Here is a 20389-nt window from a genome sequence, read left to right on the forward strand (position 1 = left end):
TCACTAACCTTCTGAAAAAGATTTTGTAATGGCAATCTTTATTAAACATCTAAGGATTAGGTGACAATAAAACAAAATGGAAGTTCTACTTACCGTAAACTATCTAGAATATGCTCCACATTTTTGGTGTGAATGTGATGTCGTTCAAGTAGTCCACTGTAGCTAGAGCCTTTCAGTGCAAGCTATATAAAAATAAAACAAATTTTGTCTTACTATATTGATGGAATGTCGTAATACTAAAAAATGCCCTATATGAAATAGAATTATGGTGGCTTTTTCTGAAGGTACATTTTAATGACTACCTCTGAAACCTGTAAGTTCAAACTCAACTTTCTAGAAAGCCTGATTTCAGAAAATTATAGCTTTGCTTTGTTTTGTTTTTTTTCTGATCACAGATAATTTATAGCATATTTTAATTGCCATTTTTTTTGTTGTTTTGGCCTTTTATAGATATAAAAGGCTTTGTATTAACCATATTTCTTTTTTTTTTTCTTTTACATTTTAAAGTTTCTTTATGTATATAACTTGTTTTTAATGCAAACACAGCATTAAGTTTTCTGGATCCTGTAGTGCAATAGGATGTCAAAATTTACATATTTTATGCCTTGAGTGTTTGGGTTTTGTTTTCTTCCAGACATTTTAACATATTGTTACCTGAAGGTCAAAGATAAATTAATATTTTAAGAAGCAGCTAGATGACCTTTGTTCTACTTAGATTCACAGCTCTTCTGTTCAGGTTTATAAACTCTATCTGGAATTTACCCTATGCAACCCAAAAGGTTTGTTAACTCCCTAAGAGTGGGAAAATTTTAAATATAAAAATATATATTCTCAAGAATTATTTTTTCTGGTTGATTAGAATGAACTTTTACAACTATACCATTAATAGTCTTCCTTTAAAGTACATGTTTTCTAAAGCCATAAAGCAAAATAATTGAGAGAAAAGTTCAGAAATATCCTCAATGAAGAAATTTGCCCCCTAAAGTGAATGTTAGCAGATTTCAAAAGCAAGTGATTTTCTTTCCTCTCCCAGATTCTCTACATAATAATGTCTTTATATGACATAATAGTTTACAAGTATAATTATTAAACTTTAGCACTCATTCCTGTGGAGACTGATTTTAACTGGGAAGTTTTACTAGCAACACTAAAATTCCTTAAATTCCAAATCTAAATTCAGAGTTCACTTAGCATACAAATACTTAACATTGGAGCAGAAATGTCATTCCATAAATTCTTATTCCCACTCAAAATTCTTCTCGTGAACTAATTCTCTAGCTCATGTTCAAAACATTTATTTAGAGCAGGTATTCTTAACCTTTTTGTTCCACATACCCCTTTGCCAGTCAGGTGAAAACCATAGACCCCTTACTAAGTCCACACTATACTGTGTATTATTTAATAAATATATCACACCTGCACTGACACAGCCCCACCAAAAATAAGGTTTTTCTGAATCTTCAGTTCAAGCTCACGGACCCCCTGAAATCTTTCAATGAATCCCTGGTTAAGAAACTTTGATTTAGAGAATACAAGTCCTCATTAACTATTTTCTTAAAAGATCTAGCTGACCAGACTATTAAAGCTTTACTAACATGGACTAGCTAAGCATTTAAGCAAGACAGTAAATATGGAGCATCAATTGGAAAGTCTTAAATCCTTATTCAGCTGCATCTTATCCAAAAAAAGTGTAATATTCAAAAAGTGTTAAGAATTCCTAGTTATGACGGTAGGAGTCCCTGGCTTATGTCACATAAAAGAATTAAAGGGCACACCACAGGGTAAGCAAGGGAGTGAAGTGTTTATTAAGAAACAAGAAAGGAGTACACAGTCCTAGACATGGACTGCATGTGTGCTACAGGATGAGTCAAGCAACGTGGGGGCTCCAGTCTAGGCCTTTTAAAACCTTAATTCCTCCCCCTTCATAATGTTGGGGAGGGGCTCCAGCTGTTTGCTGTTAGGATTTGTTGCCTTACTATCCCCACTATTAGCTCTCAGGGGCCCACCAAGGAGGCTTGTTTGGGTTATCCAGGGCTTCTCCTTGACCCCAGAAAGAGGGTCTCCTGGGATCTTTCTGGCAGCCTCCCCTTTAGGAGGTTTCTGGGTTCGGTCTCTCACAGCCATGTAATCTGCTAGCCAAGTGGTCTGCTGGGCATGTTTTCTGCCTAGTCTTAAGCTGTGACTAAGTCTTCCTTTTCCCTATACTAACCTGCCTCAGTTATATCCATGAAAATAACATGACTTCAAACATTTAAAAACATTTTAAAATCATTCTGATCAATTAAAAACAAAACCACATGAACTCTTGTAAAATGTCTTAAAATTAAAAGGTTAAAAAAATTATTGAATTTGGCACATTCTCAATGCTATACAATAGTAGGGTATTAGTAAAGTCTTTCATATATTTTTTTTCCTTCAAAAGCATGTTAATTGTTCTGTCTACTAAAAAAAAATGAAGATTAACCACAATACCTAGAAAAAAGCAGTGCAAATCTAGAAGATCTATAAACAGACACATTTCAGTATAAGCAAAAATTTCTCCTACAAAATCCCCAAAAACTAGCATCACTTCTCCCTAAGCACCTCTGATGTTAAAACACAACATAGTGTGAAAGAGAAAAAGGGGAGATTTTTGAATGAACAGAAATCTATCATATCTTAAGATCAGATATGATACTCATGCTATTTTCTAAATGGTCTACAATACTTCATTAAAGTACCTACAGATATTTTTTTTTAAGTGTACAGTAAAATTTATGAATTTACAAAACAAAAATGCATGTCATCATACAGGTCTTCCACATACCTTCCCAACACCACCTTGCCCTACAGATATTTTTGACTAAAACTGAGTTTATTAGAAATACAAGTTTTTAAAACTTGTTTTACTTGTCAGTTGAGTGTTACTATTTTATGCTCCATTTAATTTCCCTGAAAGCTTTAATAAGAAAAGGAAATAGATCTTCAATGCATAAGAAATTTACAACTTTTGAGACAATGACAGTTTGGTATGTAAACTCACTAAGCATAATTTAACTTCCTTTAGAAGTGTACACACTTATTAAGTATATAGTGTTGCTTAATTTGCCTTACAAAGTTTAGTGGCACCTAATTCAAGGCTCCAAAGTAAACTACTCACCTAGCACAATAAGGCCTAGTGCAGTGAACCCAAAGTGTTTCCTGAGATATACTTGATAGTTCCATTCCACTTAGTCTTATACTTGGATAATTTCCATTCCACTTAGTCCTGCTCCCAAGCTCTGACCTTTACTTTCCCCATTGATCTCTGTTCTCTACTTCTGCATTCCTCTTTTTTAATTGTTTACCTTTTTCCTTTTATGTTGATATTGTTGAAGTTTCCACCAATGGCTTTCTTATCTGCTCCCCTTTCTTTATCCCTGAGTTGTCTCCCCACTCCAGGGACCTGAACTACAAGTATATTCCCATGACTCTGAAATTCATACTATTAGTACATATTTTGAGCTACTGGCTCAAAATCTCAAATGACTACTTTACATCCACCTGCAGGTAGTTTAAGTACCTCCCCCCAAATCATCTAAAATTAATTATATCAAACTTGATCTTCTGAATACTATATATCAGTAAATAAACCATCATTTACCTAATCAGCAGAATAAAAACCCAACTGTCACTTTTAATTCTTCCCTCACAAACTCCACAGATGAAGTCTGATAATTATACATATAAACTGTTTCTCTAACCTGTGTCCTTTACATTCTTGCCCCTTCTGCTTAAGTTCAGGACTCCATCAACTCCTATCTGGACTAATGCAACAGCTTGCCTCTAGAATTTCTAAAATAGTTCCTTCTTTAAAAGCCTTTGACTAAAAAGAACATCTAGAAAGAAGATCAATAACGAAATAGAAGACCTGAAAAGTATTATAAACCAACTAAACCTAGCAAACATATCACACATTTTTTAAAGAACAGCAGAGGACACATTCTTTAGTGTTCATATTCTCTAGAACAGTCCATATGATAAGTCACAAATCAAATCTTAATAAATTTAAAAAGGTTGAAATCACACAAAGTATTTTCTCCAGCACAATAGAATGAAGCAATAATAGAAAGAGAACCAGAAAATTCACTGATATGTGGAAATTAAAAATAACCAATGGATCAAAGAAGAAATCAAAAGGAAAATTAAGAAATATCTGGATACACAATGGATGTGTCATGATGATGGGAACGAGTGTTGTTGGGGGGGGGGGAGAGGGGGGGGTGGGGAGATGGGGTTGAATGGGACCTCACATATATATTTTTAATGTAATATTATTACAAAGTCAATAAAAAATTAAAAAATTAAAAAAAAAAAAAAAGAAATATCTGGATACAAATGAAAATATAATAAGACACCACAACTTATGGAATGCAGCGAAAGAAGGAAAGAAGGGCTGAGAGGGAAATGTATCACTTTAAATGTTTACATTTTTAAAAAAGAAAAAAAAATCTCAAATCAGTAAATTAACCTCACAACTAGAGAATCTAGAAAAAGAGCAAACTAAACCCAGAGTAAGGAGAGGAAGGAGTAAATAAACACTACAGTGGAGATAACTAAAATGAGACTAGAAAAATAATAGAATCAATGAAACAAAGTTGGCTTTTTGAAGATGTCATTAAAATTGATAAAGTTTTAGCTAGACTGACAAAGAAAAAAAGAGAAAAGAAAAAAAATTAGAAATGAAAGAGGGGACATTATTAACAATCTTAGAGAAATAAAAAGGATTATAAAAAGATATTACGAACAATTATATACCAACAAATTAGACAACCTAGATGAAATGAACAATTCCTAAAAACACACAAATTACATAAATTGACTCAAGAAGAAACAGAACTATAACAAGTAAAGAGCTGAATCAGAAAACAAAAATCTCGCACAAGATTAGTAGTTATGTAGGTCTAAGGAAGGGATGCTAAGGAGTGTGGAGTCTTTCTTTTTGGAATAATGAAATTGTTCTAAACTTTTTGAGATGATGAATGTACAACATGTGATTCTATAAAAAGCCATTGATTATACACTTTGGATAGAACAGCCAGAAGCAGCTGCTATGTACTGTGGGGGAAGCATAGGGAGATTGATAAGTGAGGAATTTTCTTTTTGTCTGTTTATTATTATTGAAATAATGAAAATACTCTAATAATGATCGAAGTAATAATGAACACACGACCATGTGATTATAGCAAATACCACTGACTGTACACTTCAGCTGAATTGTATGCTTTATTAATATGTATCAATAAAATAGATTTGTTTAAAAAAAACCAAAAACTCCCAACAAAAAGTCTAGGACAAATGGCTTCACTGGTCAATTTTACCAAACATTCAGAGAGGAATTAGTTCCAGTTGTTCTCAACTCTTCCAAAAAATTGAAGAGGAAAGAAGACTTCCTAATTCCTTTAACGGGGTCAACATCACCCTAATATTAAAGCCAGGTAGAGGTATCAAAGAAAATTACAGACCAATATCCCTTATGAATATAGATATAAAAATCCTCAACAAAGTACTAGCAAACAGAATCCAACTGCACATCAAAAGGATTATACATGATGATGAAGAGGGATTATCCCAGGTATGCAAGGGTGGTTCAACATAAAAAATATCAATGACCAACTGTTAACAGCAGGATTATTCACAATGGCCAAAAGCTGTAAACAACACAAGCGTCCACCAACAAATGAATGGATAAACAAAATGTTGTACATATATAAACCAGAATATTGTTCAGCCATAAGAAAGAATGATGTTAATAGATATGCTGCAACATGGAATAACCTTAAAAACATTATGCTCAGCTAAATAAACAAGACACATCGGGACAAAAATTGTATATTACTTACAAGAAAACATTAGAAATAGCAAATTCTCAGAGATAAAAACTAGATAAGCAAACTAGTGGGTACTAAAGGATGGGGGGGAAGGGGACTATTTCACTGTAAAAATAATTTTAAAAATTAAAAGGTATATAAATCCATGTAATAGAGCATAGTAATAGAATGAAAGAAGAAAAAACCCACATGATCATCTCAATTGATACAGAAGAGGTGTTGGATAAAATCAGCACCCTTTTTGACAAAAACACTCAGAAACCTGGGAATAGAAGGGAACTTCCTCAACAAGATAAAGAGCATACTGAAAACCCACAGCTCTTAGAATACTCAACAGTGAAAGACTAAAAGCTTTCCCCATACAATTAGGAACAAGACAAGGATGCCATCGTCACTACTACTATTCAACCTTGTACTAGAAGTGCTAGGCACAGCAACTAAACAGAAAAATGAAATAAAAGACATCCAAATTGGAAACAAAGAAGTAAACTATCCCTATGTGTAGAAGACAAAAATCCCATAAATAGAAAATCCTGAAAAATCTATAAGAAAGCTGCTAGAGCTAATAAATAGATTAGCAAAGAGGAGGGGCACAAGATCAATATGCAAAAAACTACCAGTGTTTCTAGACAATAACAATGAACAATACAAAAGGAAATCAAGAAAATAGTTCCATTTATAATAGCAACTAAGAGAATAAAATATCTAGGAATAAAATTAACCAAGGATGTAAAAGACTTGTACACAGAAAACAAATGATTAGTGAAACAAATTAAAAGACCTAAATAAATGGAAATATATTTCATGTTCACAGACTAGAAGAATTATTATCATTACAATGTTCAATGCTACCTGTATTAGCCAAAGGGGTGCTGATGCAAAATATCAGAAATCACTTGGTTTTTTAAAAGGTATTTATTTGGGGTAGAGGCTTATGGTTACCAGGCCATAAAGCATAAATTACTTCCCTCACCAAAGTCTTTCACCACATGCTGGAGCAAGATGGCTGCTGATGTTTGCTAGGGTTCAGGCTTCCTGGGTTCCTCTCTTCCCCGGGCTTGCCACTTTCCAGGCTCAGTTACTGTTATCTCCACAAGGTCAGCTGTAGGCTTTCAGGCAAATGACTCTGTCCGTCACCCCACCCGCCCGACTCCTGCCATGTCTAAGGAGCTGTCTCTATTCCTCTTTATTCTCCCACATGTTCACTTCCTAGGCTCCAGCACAAAACGAACTCCAACATCAAAGCTCCAACATCAAAACTCCAACTTCAAAGACTCCAGCTCTGTCCTTTGCCATGTCTCTTATCTGCAAGTACCCACTCACCAAGTAGCAGGTACTTAACACCCTACTGACCTGGCCCAATCAAAGCCTTAATCATTATTTAATCAAGTAAAAGTAAAACCTCTGAATCCAATACACTCTAATATGCCCAGAGGAAAAGACCATTTTACAAACATAATCCCATATATCTTTTTGGAATTCATCAATAATATCAAACTGCTACACTGTCCAAAGCGATTTACAGATTTAATGCAATCCCAATAAATATTACCACAGCATTCTTTGCAGAAATGCAAATATTAATCATCAAATTCATATGGAAAGGCAAGGAACCCTGACTAGGGCAAGGGACCCTGAATGGCCAAAACCAACTTGAAAAAGAACAAAGTTGAGGAACGCACACTTCCAATTCCAAAACCTAACTACAAAGCTATAATGGTCAAAACAGCATGGTACTGGCATAAGGGTAGATATATTGACCAATGGAATCAAATTGAGAATGTAGAAATAAACTCACACATTTATGGCCAATTGATTTTTGACAAGGTTGCCAAGTCCACTCAATGGGGAAAGAATAGTCTCTTCAATAAAAGGTGTTGGAAAAGCTGAATATCTACAAGCAAAAGAATGAAAGTGGACCCCTACCTCATACCATATATAAAAATTAACTCAAAATGGAGTTAATATCACACATAAAACTACAAAACTGTTAGAAGAAAACAGGGAAATATCTTCAGGACCTTTAAGACAATATAGCAAAAGCATAAGAAACAAAAAAAAAAGTATGTAAATTGAATTGCATCAAAATTTAATACTTTTTTTGCATTAAAGCACAGTATCAAAAAAATGAAAAGACAACCAACAGAATGGGTTAAAATATTTGATAAACATATATCTACTAAGAATATCTAGAATATATAAAGAATTCCCAGAACTCAACAACAAAAAGACAACCCATTTATTAAATGGGCAAAAGACTTGAATAGACACTTCTCCAAAGAAGATAAAGAAATGGCCCAGAAGCACATGGAAAGATGCTCAACATTATGAGCTATTAGGCAATGCAAATTAAAACCACAACGCCATACTACTTCACATCCACTAGAATGGCTATTATTTTAAAAATGGAAAATAACAAGTGGTGTCAACAATATGGAGAAATAGGAACCGCAGGAAGGTAAAATGGTGCAGCCACTGTAGAAAATGTTGACAGCTATTCAGAAAATTAAGTGTAGAATTACCATATGCCTCAGCAATCCCATTTGTAGGTATATACTCAAAAGAATTAAAAGCAGAGACTCAAACAGATACTTGTACACCAACGTTCACAGCAGCATTATTCACAATAGTCAAAAGGGAGAAGCAACCCAAATGTCCATCAGCAGATGAATGGATAAACAAAATGTGGTATATACGTCCAACGGAATATTACTCAGTCTTAACAAGGAAGGAAGTTCTCATACATTCTACATGGATAAACCTACAGACATCATGTTGAGTGAAATAAACCAGACACAAAAGGACGGATTTTGTCTGATTCCATTTCTGTTAAATAGCTAAAATATGCAAACTCAGAGACAGAAAGTGGATTAAAGGTTAGGGAATGAGGGAGGGGAATGGGGTGTAAGGTTTCTGTTTGAGGTAATGGGAAAGTTCTGATAATGGATGGTAGTAAGGGTAGTAAAACTTTGTGAATGTGATTAATACCACTGAATGGCATGCTTATGAATCACTGAGATGGGAAAGTTTATGTTGCATATATGTTTCCACAATTGAAACAGAAAGAGAATAAAGAAACAATGACAACTAAATGCAATACACGATCCTGTACTGGACCTAATAATGGTGGAGAAAATGCCCAAAAGGACACTACTGGGACATATGAAAAATTGGAATGTAGATAATAAGCTTTGTATCAATGCTAAATTTCTTGACCTTGATAACTATACTTAAGGTAGTCTACATAAGTGAATATCCTTGTTCTTCGGAAATGTACATGGAAGCATCAAGAGCATGATGTGTATACAACCTATTTTCAAATGTTAATAAATGGGAAAATAAATTGATGATGGATGGATGGATACGACAAATATGGTAGATTGAATCATGTACCCCAATTAGATGTTTTACTCTTAATCCACGTTCCTGTGGATGTGAAAAGGATCTTTTGAAGATGTTATTTAAAGTTAAGGTGTGGCCCAACTGAATGAGGTTGGGTCTTACTCTGGATTATCAGAGGCCTTACAAAGACAAAGAAACCAGAAGCCAGAGTGAAAGAGTCAAAGGGAGGAACTAAAAGCTCTAAATCAATGGACTATGAATGAGAAAGGACAGGACATTGCTATGTGACATGCAGAGTTACATGTCAAGGAACACAAAGGATCACAGGCATGCCACAGGATTTGGGGAGAGAGCAGGTCTTCTATCTCATGAGACAATAAATTCCCATTGTTTAGCAAGGTTATTGTGTGGTATCTGTCATAGCAGCATGGCAAACTAAGATGGCCAATGTGGCAAAATATTAAAAGTTGGTGGGTCTAGGTACCTGGGTAGAGGGTATGTTGGAGTTATATGTATGAGTTCTGTATTATTTTTGCAACTCCAGTAAACGTGAAATTATTTCAAAATAAAAGTTAAGAAAAAAAAAAGGCTTTCACTAATTCTTATTCCTCAATCTAAGCACCACCATACCAGAAGCCTATGATTTTCTAGTATGAATGCTAGAGTCAGAAAAATTGACCTTCCTCTCCCCATTCCTGTGGGGAAAGAAAGAAAGGCTAAGCATAGGCTGTATTCTACTGCTAAAAATATTTTGAAAACACTATGAGATAAAGCCAACTCCTTAGCATGATGTTAAGCACCTTCAAAAGTAGAGGCTACTGTTTATCCTCCGTTTACTTCCTCTTGAGCAATCATTTTCAAACTACTCTTACAACCCATTATAGGTTGGGCACACAATTTAATGATCACAACCAGGATTATTTAAAATTAAATGAATAAAAATAAAATATACTACATGTGACAAGGCTAAATTGTTTCATGTTATCTTTGAGTTCAAATATAAGTTTATGTACTGAGTCATGATGTCAAATGTTTCTCACTGTGGATCGCAGCAAAAAAAAGTTTGAGAACTTTCCCATCACCGCCTTTGCTCTCCCTTCATATACACATTATTCCTTGTTCTCAGTATTAAATTCAAATATCTTAAATTAAGATACAATTTCACTCTCATCATAATGGCAAAAATATTAAAGTCTACCCTGTGCTGATGAAAACACAGGGAATCAGGGACTCATTCAATACTGATGGGAATATGTATTTGATACTTCTACTTTGGAGTGTAACTGAGTGCAATCATTAGTAAAGATGAAGATGCAGAGCAATTATACTTCTACTTACATAACCCAGAGAAACTTGCCCACATGCAGGAAGAAATGTATAAATAATGTTATTAATAATTGCAGCACCTTTTAAATAGTGAGAGAACTAGAAACAGCCTAATTTATCCAAATAAAATACTATATTACAGCAGTTAAAATGAATTAACATGTATCAACATAGGCAAGTTTCAAAACCAAAAGTAAATGAGAAAAACAAATCTCTAAAGAAGAGACACAATATAATACCATTGATCCAACTTTTTAAAAACACATGAAAAAAACTGCACTTATTTAGGGCTATATTCATATTAATAAATGTATAACATATGCGTGGGATGATAAATATGCATAAATATACATAACTTCAGACTGGTGGTTACCTTTGGAGAGGTAGGGAAGGAAAAGGGTTGAGGAAGGATAAGGCTTTTGGATGTCAACTATAACATTTCCTTAAAGAAAACTCTGAAGCAAATATAGGAAAATATTAATATCTGTTAAGTCTAAATAGTCTTGGATACACAGGTATCTTGTTACTTTCTAAACCTTTTCTAGATGTTTGAAATATTTCACAATTTTAAAAGTTTAATTCTCTAAAAGATCTATTTTAAAAATTGAAAAAAATAATTCAAAGGTATTTTCCCCCTCTGTCCCTACCTTTCCCCACACTGTTCTCTCCCTTGTCTGTATTCCCATGGATAACTTATAAATAATTCGAATATGATGTACTGTCTTTTCTGCATACATTTAGAAACGCTGTTTATTAATTTTGATTCTCTACGACCTAGCAGGAGGTGCAACACGTAGTAGGTGCTCAAAAGGGTCTATGACCAAATAGGTAAAGTGACATTTTAAACAAGTTAAATCAATCAAATTTCCTGGATGATGGCAATAGTGAGACTTTAAGTATTTTAAAAGTAGGTTATAATTTTTATAGTTATTTTCTAAAAATCAAAGCCTCAAAACTTAACTTCTTCCCAGAAATTGGTTAAAAAAAAACAACCAATCAACCAACATTAGGTACAATGACTCTTGAATTCACTTCAGCAACCTCTTTTTTGTTTATTTATGTCTTTATTTTTTTAATGTTACAAAAAAATACGAGGTCCCCATATACCCCCCCACTCCCTCCCCCTTTTCCTCCCCCCATAACAACAACCTCCTCAACCATCATGAGACATTCATTCCATTTGGTGAATACATCTCTGAGCACTGCTGCACCTCATGGTCAATGGTCCACATCATAGCCCACACTCTCCCACGGTCCACCCAGTAACCTCTTAGTCAAAGAGGCTATTCTGAAATGACCAAATAAATGCCTTTTTAAGTATATGATTTATAATAAATATAACAGTGGCATTTACAAAGTGATCATTATCGTGAATGTAAAATTAGAATTAGATTATACTGTTTTAAATTAAATTATTTAAATTATAGATTATCTAATTTGATCTTCCCAAAAATTATGAAAAGAAGGAAAAAGGTATTGTTATACTTACTTCATAGCTGAAGAGAATGACAGAGAGAGGTTATTTGCTCAAGGTTACAAAGTCAATAGACAGTAATGCCAAGATCAAAATTCAGATCTTCTGTTCTTAATCTAGGACTTGTTCACTATGTCCTATCCTTTTGGCCACACACTAACATTTACTACCTTAGCCATGTATTTTAGTCCTTAGTAGGGCACTAAACCTCAGTTACAATGATTAAGTTACATAGCTCAAGAACTATTCTGTTCCTTATCTCCTAATTGTACCAACTTTATTAAGGAGAGAGACAATCAGGTGACCCCCTACTTGAATGCAAATGCTTTACAAAAGGTTGGTCTAACTCCCTGCACCATCCACAACTAATGGTTTACTATAATGAAAAAGCATATATATGTTTCTGTTACTTATTACAAAGTTCAATGACAATGAAATAAAGTCAATTTATACCTATTTGAAAGTATTAATGTACATCAATAAACACTTTTCCCTCAGAGCTTAACTCAGAATTAAACATATGGTAAGAGTGATTACAGTGCAATTTATACTATTTACAATCTCATGGGTGGCCCATAGAGTTTAAAAAAAAAACCTCCCCCACGCAATTCTAACACACACTGAAGGCTGGAAATCAGGTTCTAGAACTTATTTGCCAATGACTTTCTATTGGAGAATTTCAGTTACTGTGATATTCAGTTCTTTTACATTTTCATGAATCTCCTACCTAACTGCAGATATTTATGGGAGTATACCTTAAGCGTCTATTTTCCAAGTGGTGTTCCACAGAATTAAAATATTTGTGGTCAAAAAACCTCTCATGGTCAAATAGAAGTCACCTTCTAGTTAGGTTCATGTTTCTCAAACATTTGTAATTACGAAACTCCTTTAACTTGTGCCTTAAGCTTTCAGCAGCAAACATCTTCTAGAAGACTAACAGAAGTAATAAGGCTCTAAGACTGGAAGGTGGTCCCCATACTCAAGGAAAATATAACTAAAAATGACTTTAGAGAACATCAGAAACATTTCACTACCTTTTTTTTTAGTGCAGGGATAGAAAGGATGATGAATAAGATATAACCTTTTCCCTCAAAGTTTACAGTATAAAGAAGAATATCATCTCAGATTATACTCTAATGTGGAAAGCCTAAAGACAGAAGTATTATGAAGATACAGAGAATACTTTACCCAACCTTGGTGGCTAGAGAGAGGCACAGCAAGGTTACTAGAGATGGTTTCCTGAGGGAGTAACGGCTGAGCTTGATCTCAAAGGAAGAGTAGAAATTGGCTAGAGGATGGAGTGGAGCATTCAAAGCAAAGGAGGCTGCAAAAGTAAAGACATTGAGGGATGCACATTAAACCAACCCGAAATACCATTTTTCACCTTCCAGGTTGGCAAAGATCCAAAAATTTCATAAACTGTGTTTGGGAAAACAGGTAATTTCATACACGTCTGGTGTAACTGGTACAACCTCTAAGCAGGGGTAGGGACAGTGAGCAATTTGGCAATATCTATTAACATGTCAAATGCATGGGACTTTTGACTCAGCAATCACATTTTTGGGTATTTATCCTAGGGCTGATATATACCAATTGACATAAATGTTATACATTGCACTATGGCAGATTAAAACCACCCTAAGTGTTAAATAAATAATGGCAAAAACAAAACAAAACAAAATGAATGAGGACACTATGACCCATACAAACAATTTCCACATTTTTCTTATATGTTAAAAGAAAAAACAACAACAAGGTACAGAATAGCTTACATAGTATGCTATCATCAAGTAAAAAGGGATGGGACAAAGAGAATATTTCATTGTGTCGACTTGTATGCAGGGATTATTTCCTGAAGGAAACACAAGAAATTGATGGCTCTGATTACTTCCAGGAACAAAAACTGAGTGCTCACGTGACAGGAATAAGAGAAAAGACTTTTCACTGTGCAATCTTCTGTATCTTGTACATCTTGAACCATTTTAACATGGTGCTGATCCAAAAATAAAATCAACACAACACCTAATGGAAACTAAAGCAATATGACATTGCTGGAAAATGAAGTTCAAAACAAGAAGTGACCAGAAATGAAGCTCAAATGGGCGACTGGAGCTAATTTATAAAGGGCCTTTTTTGATAAACTAAGGATCATGAACTGTAGCCTACTGCATTGCTTCTCAAACTGTGATATGGGGACCACTTGCAAACCTGGGATCTTGTTAAAATTGCAGATCCCTGGAATTCAGCTAGAGAGTCAGAAATGTTAGAGGTACGGCTCAGGAAGGCAGTGTCTGAGAACTTTTTACAAAATGAATCAGAATCTTGACAGCTAAGATTCTGACCATTGCATTTAACAAGTTCCTTAGGTGACTCCAAAGCCTATGTGGAGCTTTCGAGTTCTTCACAGAGCCATTAAGTAGCCAGACATTCACTTTAGATAGACCTCTCTGATGCCTGTGTCTGGAAGATTTGAGAGGAGCAAGGCTCAGAGTTAGAAGGTTCTGGCAGTACTCCAGATCATGTTCTTCAATTTTATAAACAGTCATTTTATATACAATACACTTATTGCATAACATGTGGCAAAAGTAATACTTGCCTAAGAGCTATAACCTTAGCTACATCATCTTTTTCAAGAAAGAGTAACAAGATCCAAGGAACTCCACCCTCAGTAGGAAGACAATAAGCAGGAATAATTTAATCCAATAATAGAGAGGACTGCTAAATGAAATTATTCTACCCCATTATGAAAATAAAAAACATAAAAATAGAAACCAATAAAGGGGGTTGTCTCTGGAGTTGTGAGATGTGGAATGGAGGAGAGGAAGGCAGAAAATGCTTTTTTTATTTGGCATATATTAATAGATTTTTAAAATAAAACCTTCTCTTTGACTAATAAGGTATGTTTCCAGTGTCAAAACCCTCTCCAAATCAGCCTTAATTCATCTACAGGTCTAATTTGTGTCATGGATCCTGATTAATAAGTTCCACAATTGCCAACAGCTGTATCTCTTAAGATGCAAGTAAATCATAGTAATAGTTGTATTGGCCCTTAAAAGGCCATAAGCCAGTAGGGTTAAAAAACCTTGACTAGAATAATCCTGTATTCATCTATCATTAATTGGGGGACAGGAGTCAAGGGTGTAGAGAATAGAGGAGGTTTAAAAGTAAAGCAACGCAACCAAAATGAAATAACTGAAAGTCAAACTTTCACCCAGTTTGAAGGATGTAAACCTTTTCTTTACATGCCTTATCAACTAAGGAATACTTCCCCTAATTCTTTGCTTCTACAAAGTTAGAAAACTGAGGTTTCAGGGTTTAAAATTTTACTGGCAATCTGTACCTCAATCTGCCAATGGCATTTTTAACAACCTAATGAGACTGATTTTGCAACAAAACAACACACAAAAGAAAGCACTTTGATAATAAAACTTCAGGTTACCATGACACTAGAGCTACAGCAGCAATGGTGCCACAGATTCAAGTAAGAACTTGGCCACTTTCCTTTATATTCAATTCATCATGATTCATAAGCCTGATTATCTTGTACCCCAGCAATGCAGCAAACAATGCTGATCATCTTTCCACTGTTAACACAGAATCCCATCTTAGAACAACTTGACACAGTCCAGTATTCTTTGTCACCTTCCTGATCTCTGGTCTGGGCTCTACCTAATGTTACTCCCTTCTGAGTACTGGCCTTAACATAAATGAAAACTCAAATCCATAAGGAACTAATCCCACAAAACTGAATTGGGAAGACAAAAACAACAAAAACTATATACCACTGCCTAGCAAAAACAAAACTGTGTGTTCTACAGCCCAGGAGTTTTACTTCAAAGTTTTCTCATCCCAAAGAGCATTACCTAGCAATATACAAATATTTGCCTATTAGAGATTTCTCCACAGATACTCAGTGTGGGTACACTAGGTAGTTCAATTTTTAAAGACTTATCAATTTGCCTACATTTTAAAAGTTTTTATTAGTGGTGATCTAGTTGAGAGGTACAAGAGTGAATGCTAACTTAGATGCCACCCAATTTATTGAGGCCTTGAAAAAGTTATCTAGAGTTTCAAAGTGCCACCACTAGAAAGGACCTTGGAAGCTATCTAGTCCAACCCTGGTATTTCACATAATGAAGGAGGTGAAAGCACTTTTAAAAACTGACAGTACAACACAAAAAGTATCTTTTTCATTAATGAGGCCCAGAAAAATTAGAAAGATTCATAGACGTTAACCACACAACCAGAGCCTAGAACTCCCAGCCCTTGACCCCCACTCTGAACATGCCAACTGAGCATACTATTTTAAATTGTTGTGGGAGGCATCCATCAAATTTTATGAAGAGCATATGTATGTGTATATGGCATTTGACAATTCCTAAAAGTTAGACCATACATAATTAGGTGTACAACCCAATGGACACATCTCTTTCCCAAAATAGAAAAAATGTACTTTCTTGGGACATTACCATTTCTGGTCTCACCCACAACTTCTATTCCTAACACACAAACTCAACTAATCCAACCTCCTGCTCAAATTGTTCGTTGATTTACTCTATAAATGATGTGTTCTCTATAACTTGCTACCTTTCAAACACTTGAGAGAAAACAACTCTGTATCTAAGTACTTCCTTCAGATAAATGCAGAGATCCTCTTCAACTAACCAATTAAAGTATTAAGATATTTAATGCTGGAGAGTCAATATTTAAGTAAAATGATGTACAATTTCAGTGTGACACCTTTACAAAAATAGCTTTGCTGAAGAAACATTACAAACGATACCAGACGTTTGGAACATACATAATAAAGAATAATTCTGTACTCGTGTACAGAACTATTGAAACCACATAATGGTTTCACTTAACTCCAGAACTTTTTGAACCAACAATTAAATTAGCGATTTCCAAAGGAGTTTTTTTTCTGAGCATACAGTTCTTGGCAGCATCACTCTCCTTTTCCTAAAGTTGGTGGGTGGGGGCGCTGGATCGGAAGTGTTTTTGTGTTAAAGCAGGGGAAGAGGGGTGGCAGGAGCAACACTCAGGGTTTTTTCCTTCCCTTTTTGGATGTATTTACACACTTTGCAAAGATATTAATGATATCTATGTCAAATATAATCTACCGCGGAGTTATTACTTTACAAACGTAGGCTCTTTTATTCACACATTATCCGACTCACCTGACCTTTCCACTTAATAACATATTAAAGTCAAATTTTCTCCCTTGTCCTTCCCAACACGAAAGACACGTGTGCTTTTAAAAGCAGCTGCTTAAACCTTGTCTGACAACCACGTTCCAACGTGGAAAAGGCTCACTCAGGTGGTAAGGCAGTGTCCCAGGCCTCGAGTCCCGCCGAGTAAAAGGGGGTGTGTCCGCGGTACCTCGGCCCTCTTTTCCGCCGCGGCGCCCCGGTGTCCCCTTTCTCTAGGCCGCCTGGGGAGCTGTTCCCAGGGTGTCCAGAGCTCAGGGCCCCGGCCCACCTCTTTCTTGGGGTCTGAGGTGCCCTTTCGCACTCCTTCCTCTTGACTAGGGCCCAAATGAATGCTCACAGCCCGCCCCCCCCCCCCCCCACCTGGTGGGGCCCTTCTTCCCCCACTGAAGGCTTCCCCTCAGCCTTGGGGCTCTACACTAGAGGGCGAGAAGGCCCCACAGGCGAAGCCAAAGGCACTGGGGGTCAGCAAGCGAGACAGGCAGGGCATCCAGGGTGCTCTGGAGAGGGTTCTCGAGAGGCGTCGCCCCTGGATTCCCCTCCGCGGCCCCCCTACTCCCCTACCCCACAAAAGCCGCGGCGGAGCTCGGGAACCCGCCGCGGCTGAGCCCTGATACAACAGCGGGGGCCGCCCGCCCGCCGGGACCCACCAGCTGCTTCAGGTCCTCCTCTGACAGCTCCGCGTAGCGGTACCGCTGCTGCTCGAACTCGTACCGGGTGGTTTTGGCCACAACCACCACCCGGGACGGGCGGAAGCCGCCGTGCGGGCGGCTACCACAGCCGGCCAGCTCGCGCGGCTGCCCCTGCCCCAGGTGCCGCCGGCAGCCGCCGTCACCGCCGAGCCGCGGTCGCGCGGCGGGGCCTCCCGCGCCCGGCCCGCTCAGCGCCGCCGCCCGGCCGCCTGCCACGCGACGACAGCTGCCCAGCAGGAAGCCTCGGTAGCAAGTCATGGTTGGCCCGGCGCGGGCAGCAGGCTCGGGCTCCCGCCTCCGTTCCCCACGGTCAGGAGTACCGGCCGTCCGCGGCACGCGCGCCGCCCCAGCCCCTAAGTTTGCATTGGGCGGGCAGAGGTTAAGTGTTGGGCCTTGCGCGGCCGGGGCGGCGAGTGAGACGCGCCCAGACGTTGAGGGGGGCGGGGAACGTGCAGCGATTGGAAGGCCGGCGAGCCCACGCGAGGGAAAGGTAGGCGGGGAAGCGCCAGAGACCAAAGCTGCAGATTTTGTTTGTTTGTTTATTCGTTTCTGTTCACGCCTGCGCAGTGTCCTCTCCGCAACCTGTGGGCCGACCTCCTTCTCCGCCCCCTCCCCCGTGGTCTCCTGGTCCCCCCAGGTCAACATTGTCAGCCAATCAGTGTCCACTGCAGTTTCGGAGTCCGAGAGGCAGCCGGGATTGGCTGGGGCCGTGAGAAGGGTTGAAAATCTACTTGTCTCTCTAGCAGCTCGGAGGAATCCAGCTGGAACTGGTCTGCGGCGGCGCGGAGGTTGTGGGCAGGGTTTTGAGCGTCTGGCGGGAAAGCCGGCGGCGCACACGTCCTCGCTACAGTCCTGTTTTTTGTTATTGACTGTTAGGCGAGAGCTCTTATCCTTTGTTCGTTCATTCAGGCAAGGCCTGTTGAGTGGTGATCATATTTTAGCGTTGCGCTAGGGGCTGAGGAGACAGACCCAAGACCGGCTGCGTAATCTGTGGTGCCTAGTGCAAAAGTGAAAACGGGGAGGCCTTGCTGAGCAATTATTGAAAAATTCAAGACGGACAGCTGAGCATTAAACCAAGTACCGGGCCTCTCCGGGCGGGGGAACCTGCGCACCTGCACAGGACATCGGCCATACTTGTGATGGAAGAACCACCACCTCCCTGAGAAGGAGAGGATTAGCCTTGGAGGAATTTGAGGATTATGGGATGAAGTAGTCTAGCTAAAAGGAGCATTTTTAGATGGAGAGATAAGGTTGGAAAAGGAGGTAGGACAAGAGTGGAGGATTAAGAATGCTAGTAATTAGGACTTTACCCTTAGGCAGTAGCGAGCTTTTGAAAGCTTTTACCAGCAGTAAGTCGTAAGCAGGGTTTGATGAATATTGATCTGGCTTTGAAATGTAGGGTAGATTGGTAGGCATAGGGTAGAAGAGGAACTGGTGGAAGCTTTGGGAATGGTATTGCATGAAGTGATAAGGACCTGGGTTAGGGAAAGTAGTAACAGGAACGGAAGGAGAAGTTCTTGTAAAGTGAGAATCAAATGACACTGCACATCCTCGTGTTTATTCCTCCTGCTCCTTAGAGCCTCTTGATTCCGCACACTTTGCTCCTTTGTGGTGCTGGCACTAGAAAGCACCAGTACTAGCTTTTAGACTAGGCAGATTATTTTATCTTTCTGAGCCTCAGATTCTGCATCTGTAAAAGCAGCGCATTGAAATAGAGTGGTTTTAGGGTTCTATCAAGCTCAAATTGAGTTCATGCGTCTGTGACCTACTTACCAGCTTGCTGCCACAATCAACATTTATTCATGGGTTCACTCAAAATTTATTGAATGCCTACTATGTATTAGGTAATATAGTAGACTAGGGAATGCCCAATTGAGTCTGATATGTGTCCTTTTAGATCATGAACCTCTTTTGGCCAGGAACCATGTCTCACCTCAGGCTGCTAATAGTGACTTATAATGTACCGTTAAGCACACCTCTTCTGTGGGTTGTGAGTTAGTCATCTTTAATTTGGACATCTTCAGGTCCCTTCTATTACTATTCTAACATTTCATAATTCATTAGCTATTAGGAAGGAAGGAAGTGGAGAAGTCACAGATAACACTGAGGTTTGAAGCCAGGTTGAGCAGGAGAATGTTAATATATACACTTGGCAGAGAAAATGAGTAGGAAGAACCTGTTTTTAATTCAAGCGTGACTTTTGTCATGCATATGTAAAATTTTAGGCCTCATTTTGCCCCATTTCACAAATAACTCAAGTTTTTGGCTCTCTGTACATTTCTACCTATGAACACACCTACACTAATAGCTGAGTTGGGATGTCGTTATTTTGAATCCCATTTCACTACCTCCTCAAAAATATTGCCCCATCAAGTTACGTCCTCATACATCTTTACTTCTCCCTCGCTACTCACTTCTCAGTATTTCAACTTGTTCATGTCTATGACATTTTAAAGAAACAAAAAAACAATAAAAGCCTTCTAAGCCCTATGTCCCCCT

At 37.8% G+C, this 20389-nt stretch overlaps 2 protein-coding genes across 7 annotated transcripts in view; both read right to left on the reverse strand.

Moving 5' to 3' along the window:
- NADK2 (NAD kinase 2, mitochondrial) overlaps positions 1 to 18535 on the reverse strand; it is a 76626-nt gene extending 58091 nt beyond the window's left edge. For all 6 annotated transcript variants that reach the window (XR_011645590.1, XR_011645584.1, XM_004453325.3 and 3 more), the window contains exons 1-2: positions 17849 to 18535; positions 94 to 182 (exon numbers count right to left, since the gene is read on the reverse strand). Coding sequence is in view for 4 of the 6 variants with exons in the window: in XM_004453325.3 (XP_004453382.2) it covers positions 94 to 182; positions 17849 to 18535 (776 nt within the window). In the remaining 2 variants the exon portion in view is untranslated. The remainder of the gene's footprint in view (positions 1 to 93; positions 183 to 17848) is intronic.
- Positions 18416 to 20389, reverse strand: part of RANBP3L (RAN binding protein 3 like) — a 52319-nt gene continuing 50345 nt past the window's right edge. Inside the window, exon 15 of the mRNA XM_012523238.3 lies at positions 18416 to 18887. Within this exon, the coding sequence (XP_012378692.1) occupies positions 18796 to 18887 (92 nt within the window). The 3' untranslated portion in view covers positions 18416 to 18795. The remainder of the gene's footprint in view (positions 18888 to 20389) is intronic.

Source organism: Dasypus novemcinctus, chromosome 2, assembly GCF_030445035.2.
Source record: "Dasypus novemcinctus isolate mDasNov1 chromosome 2, mDasNov1.1.hap2, whole genome shotgun sequence".
NCBI lineage: Eukaryota > Metazoa > Chordata > Mammalia > Cingulata > Dasypodidae > Dasypus > Dasypus novemcinctus.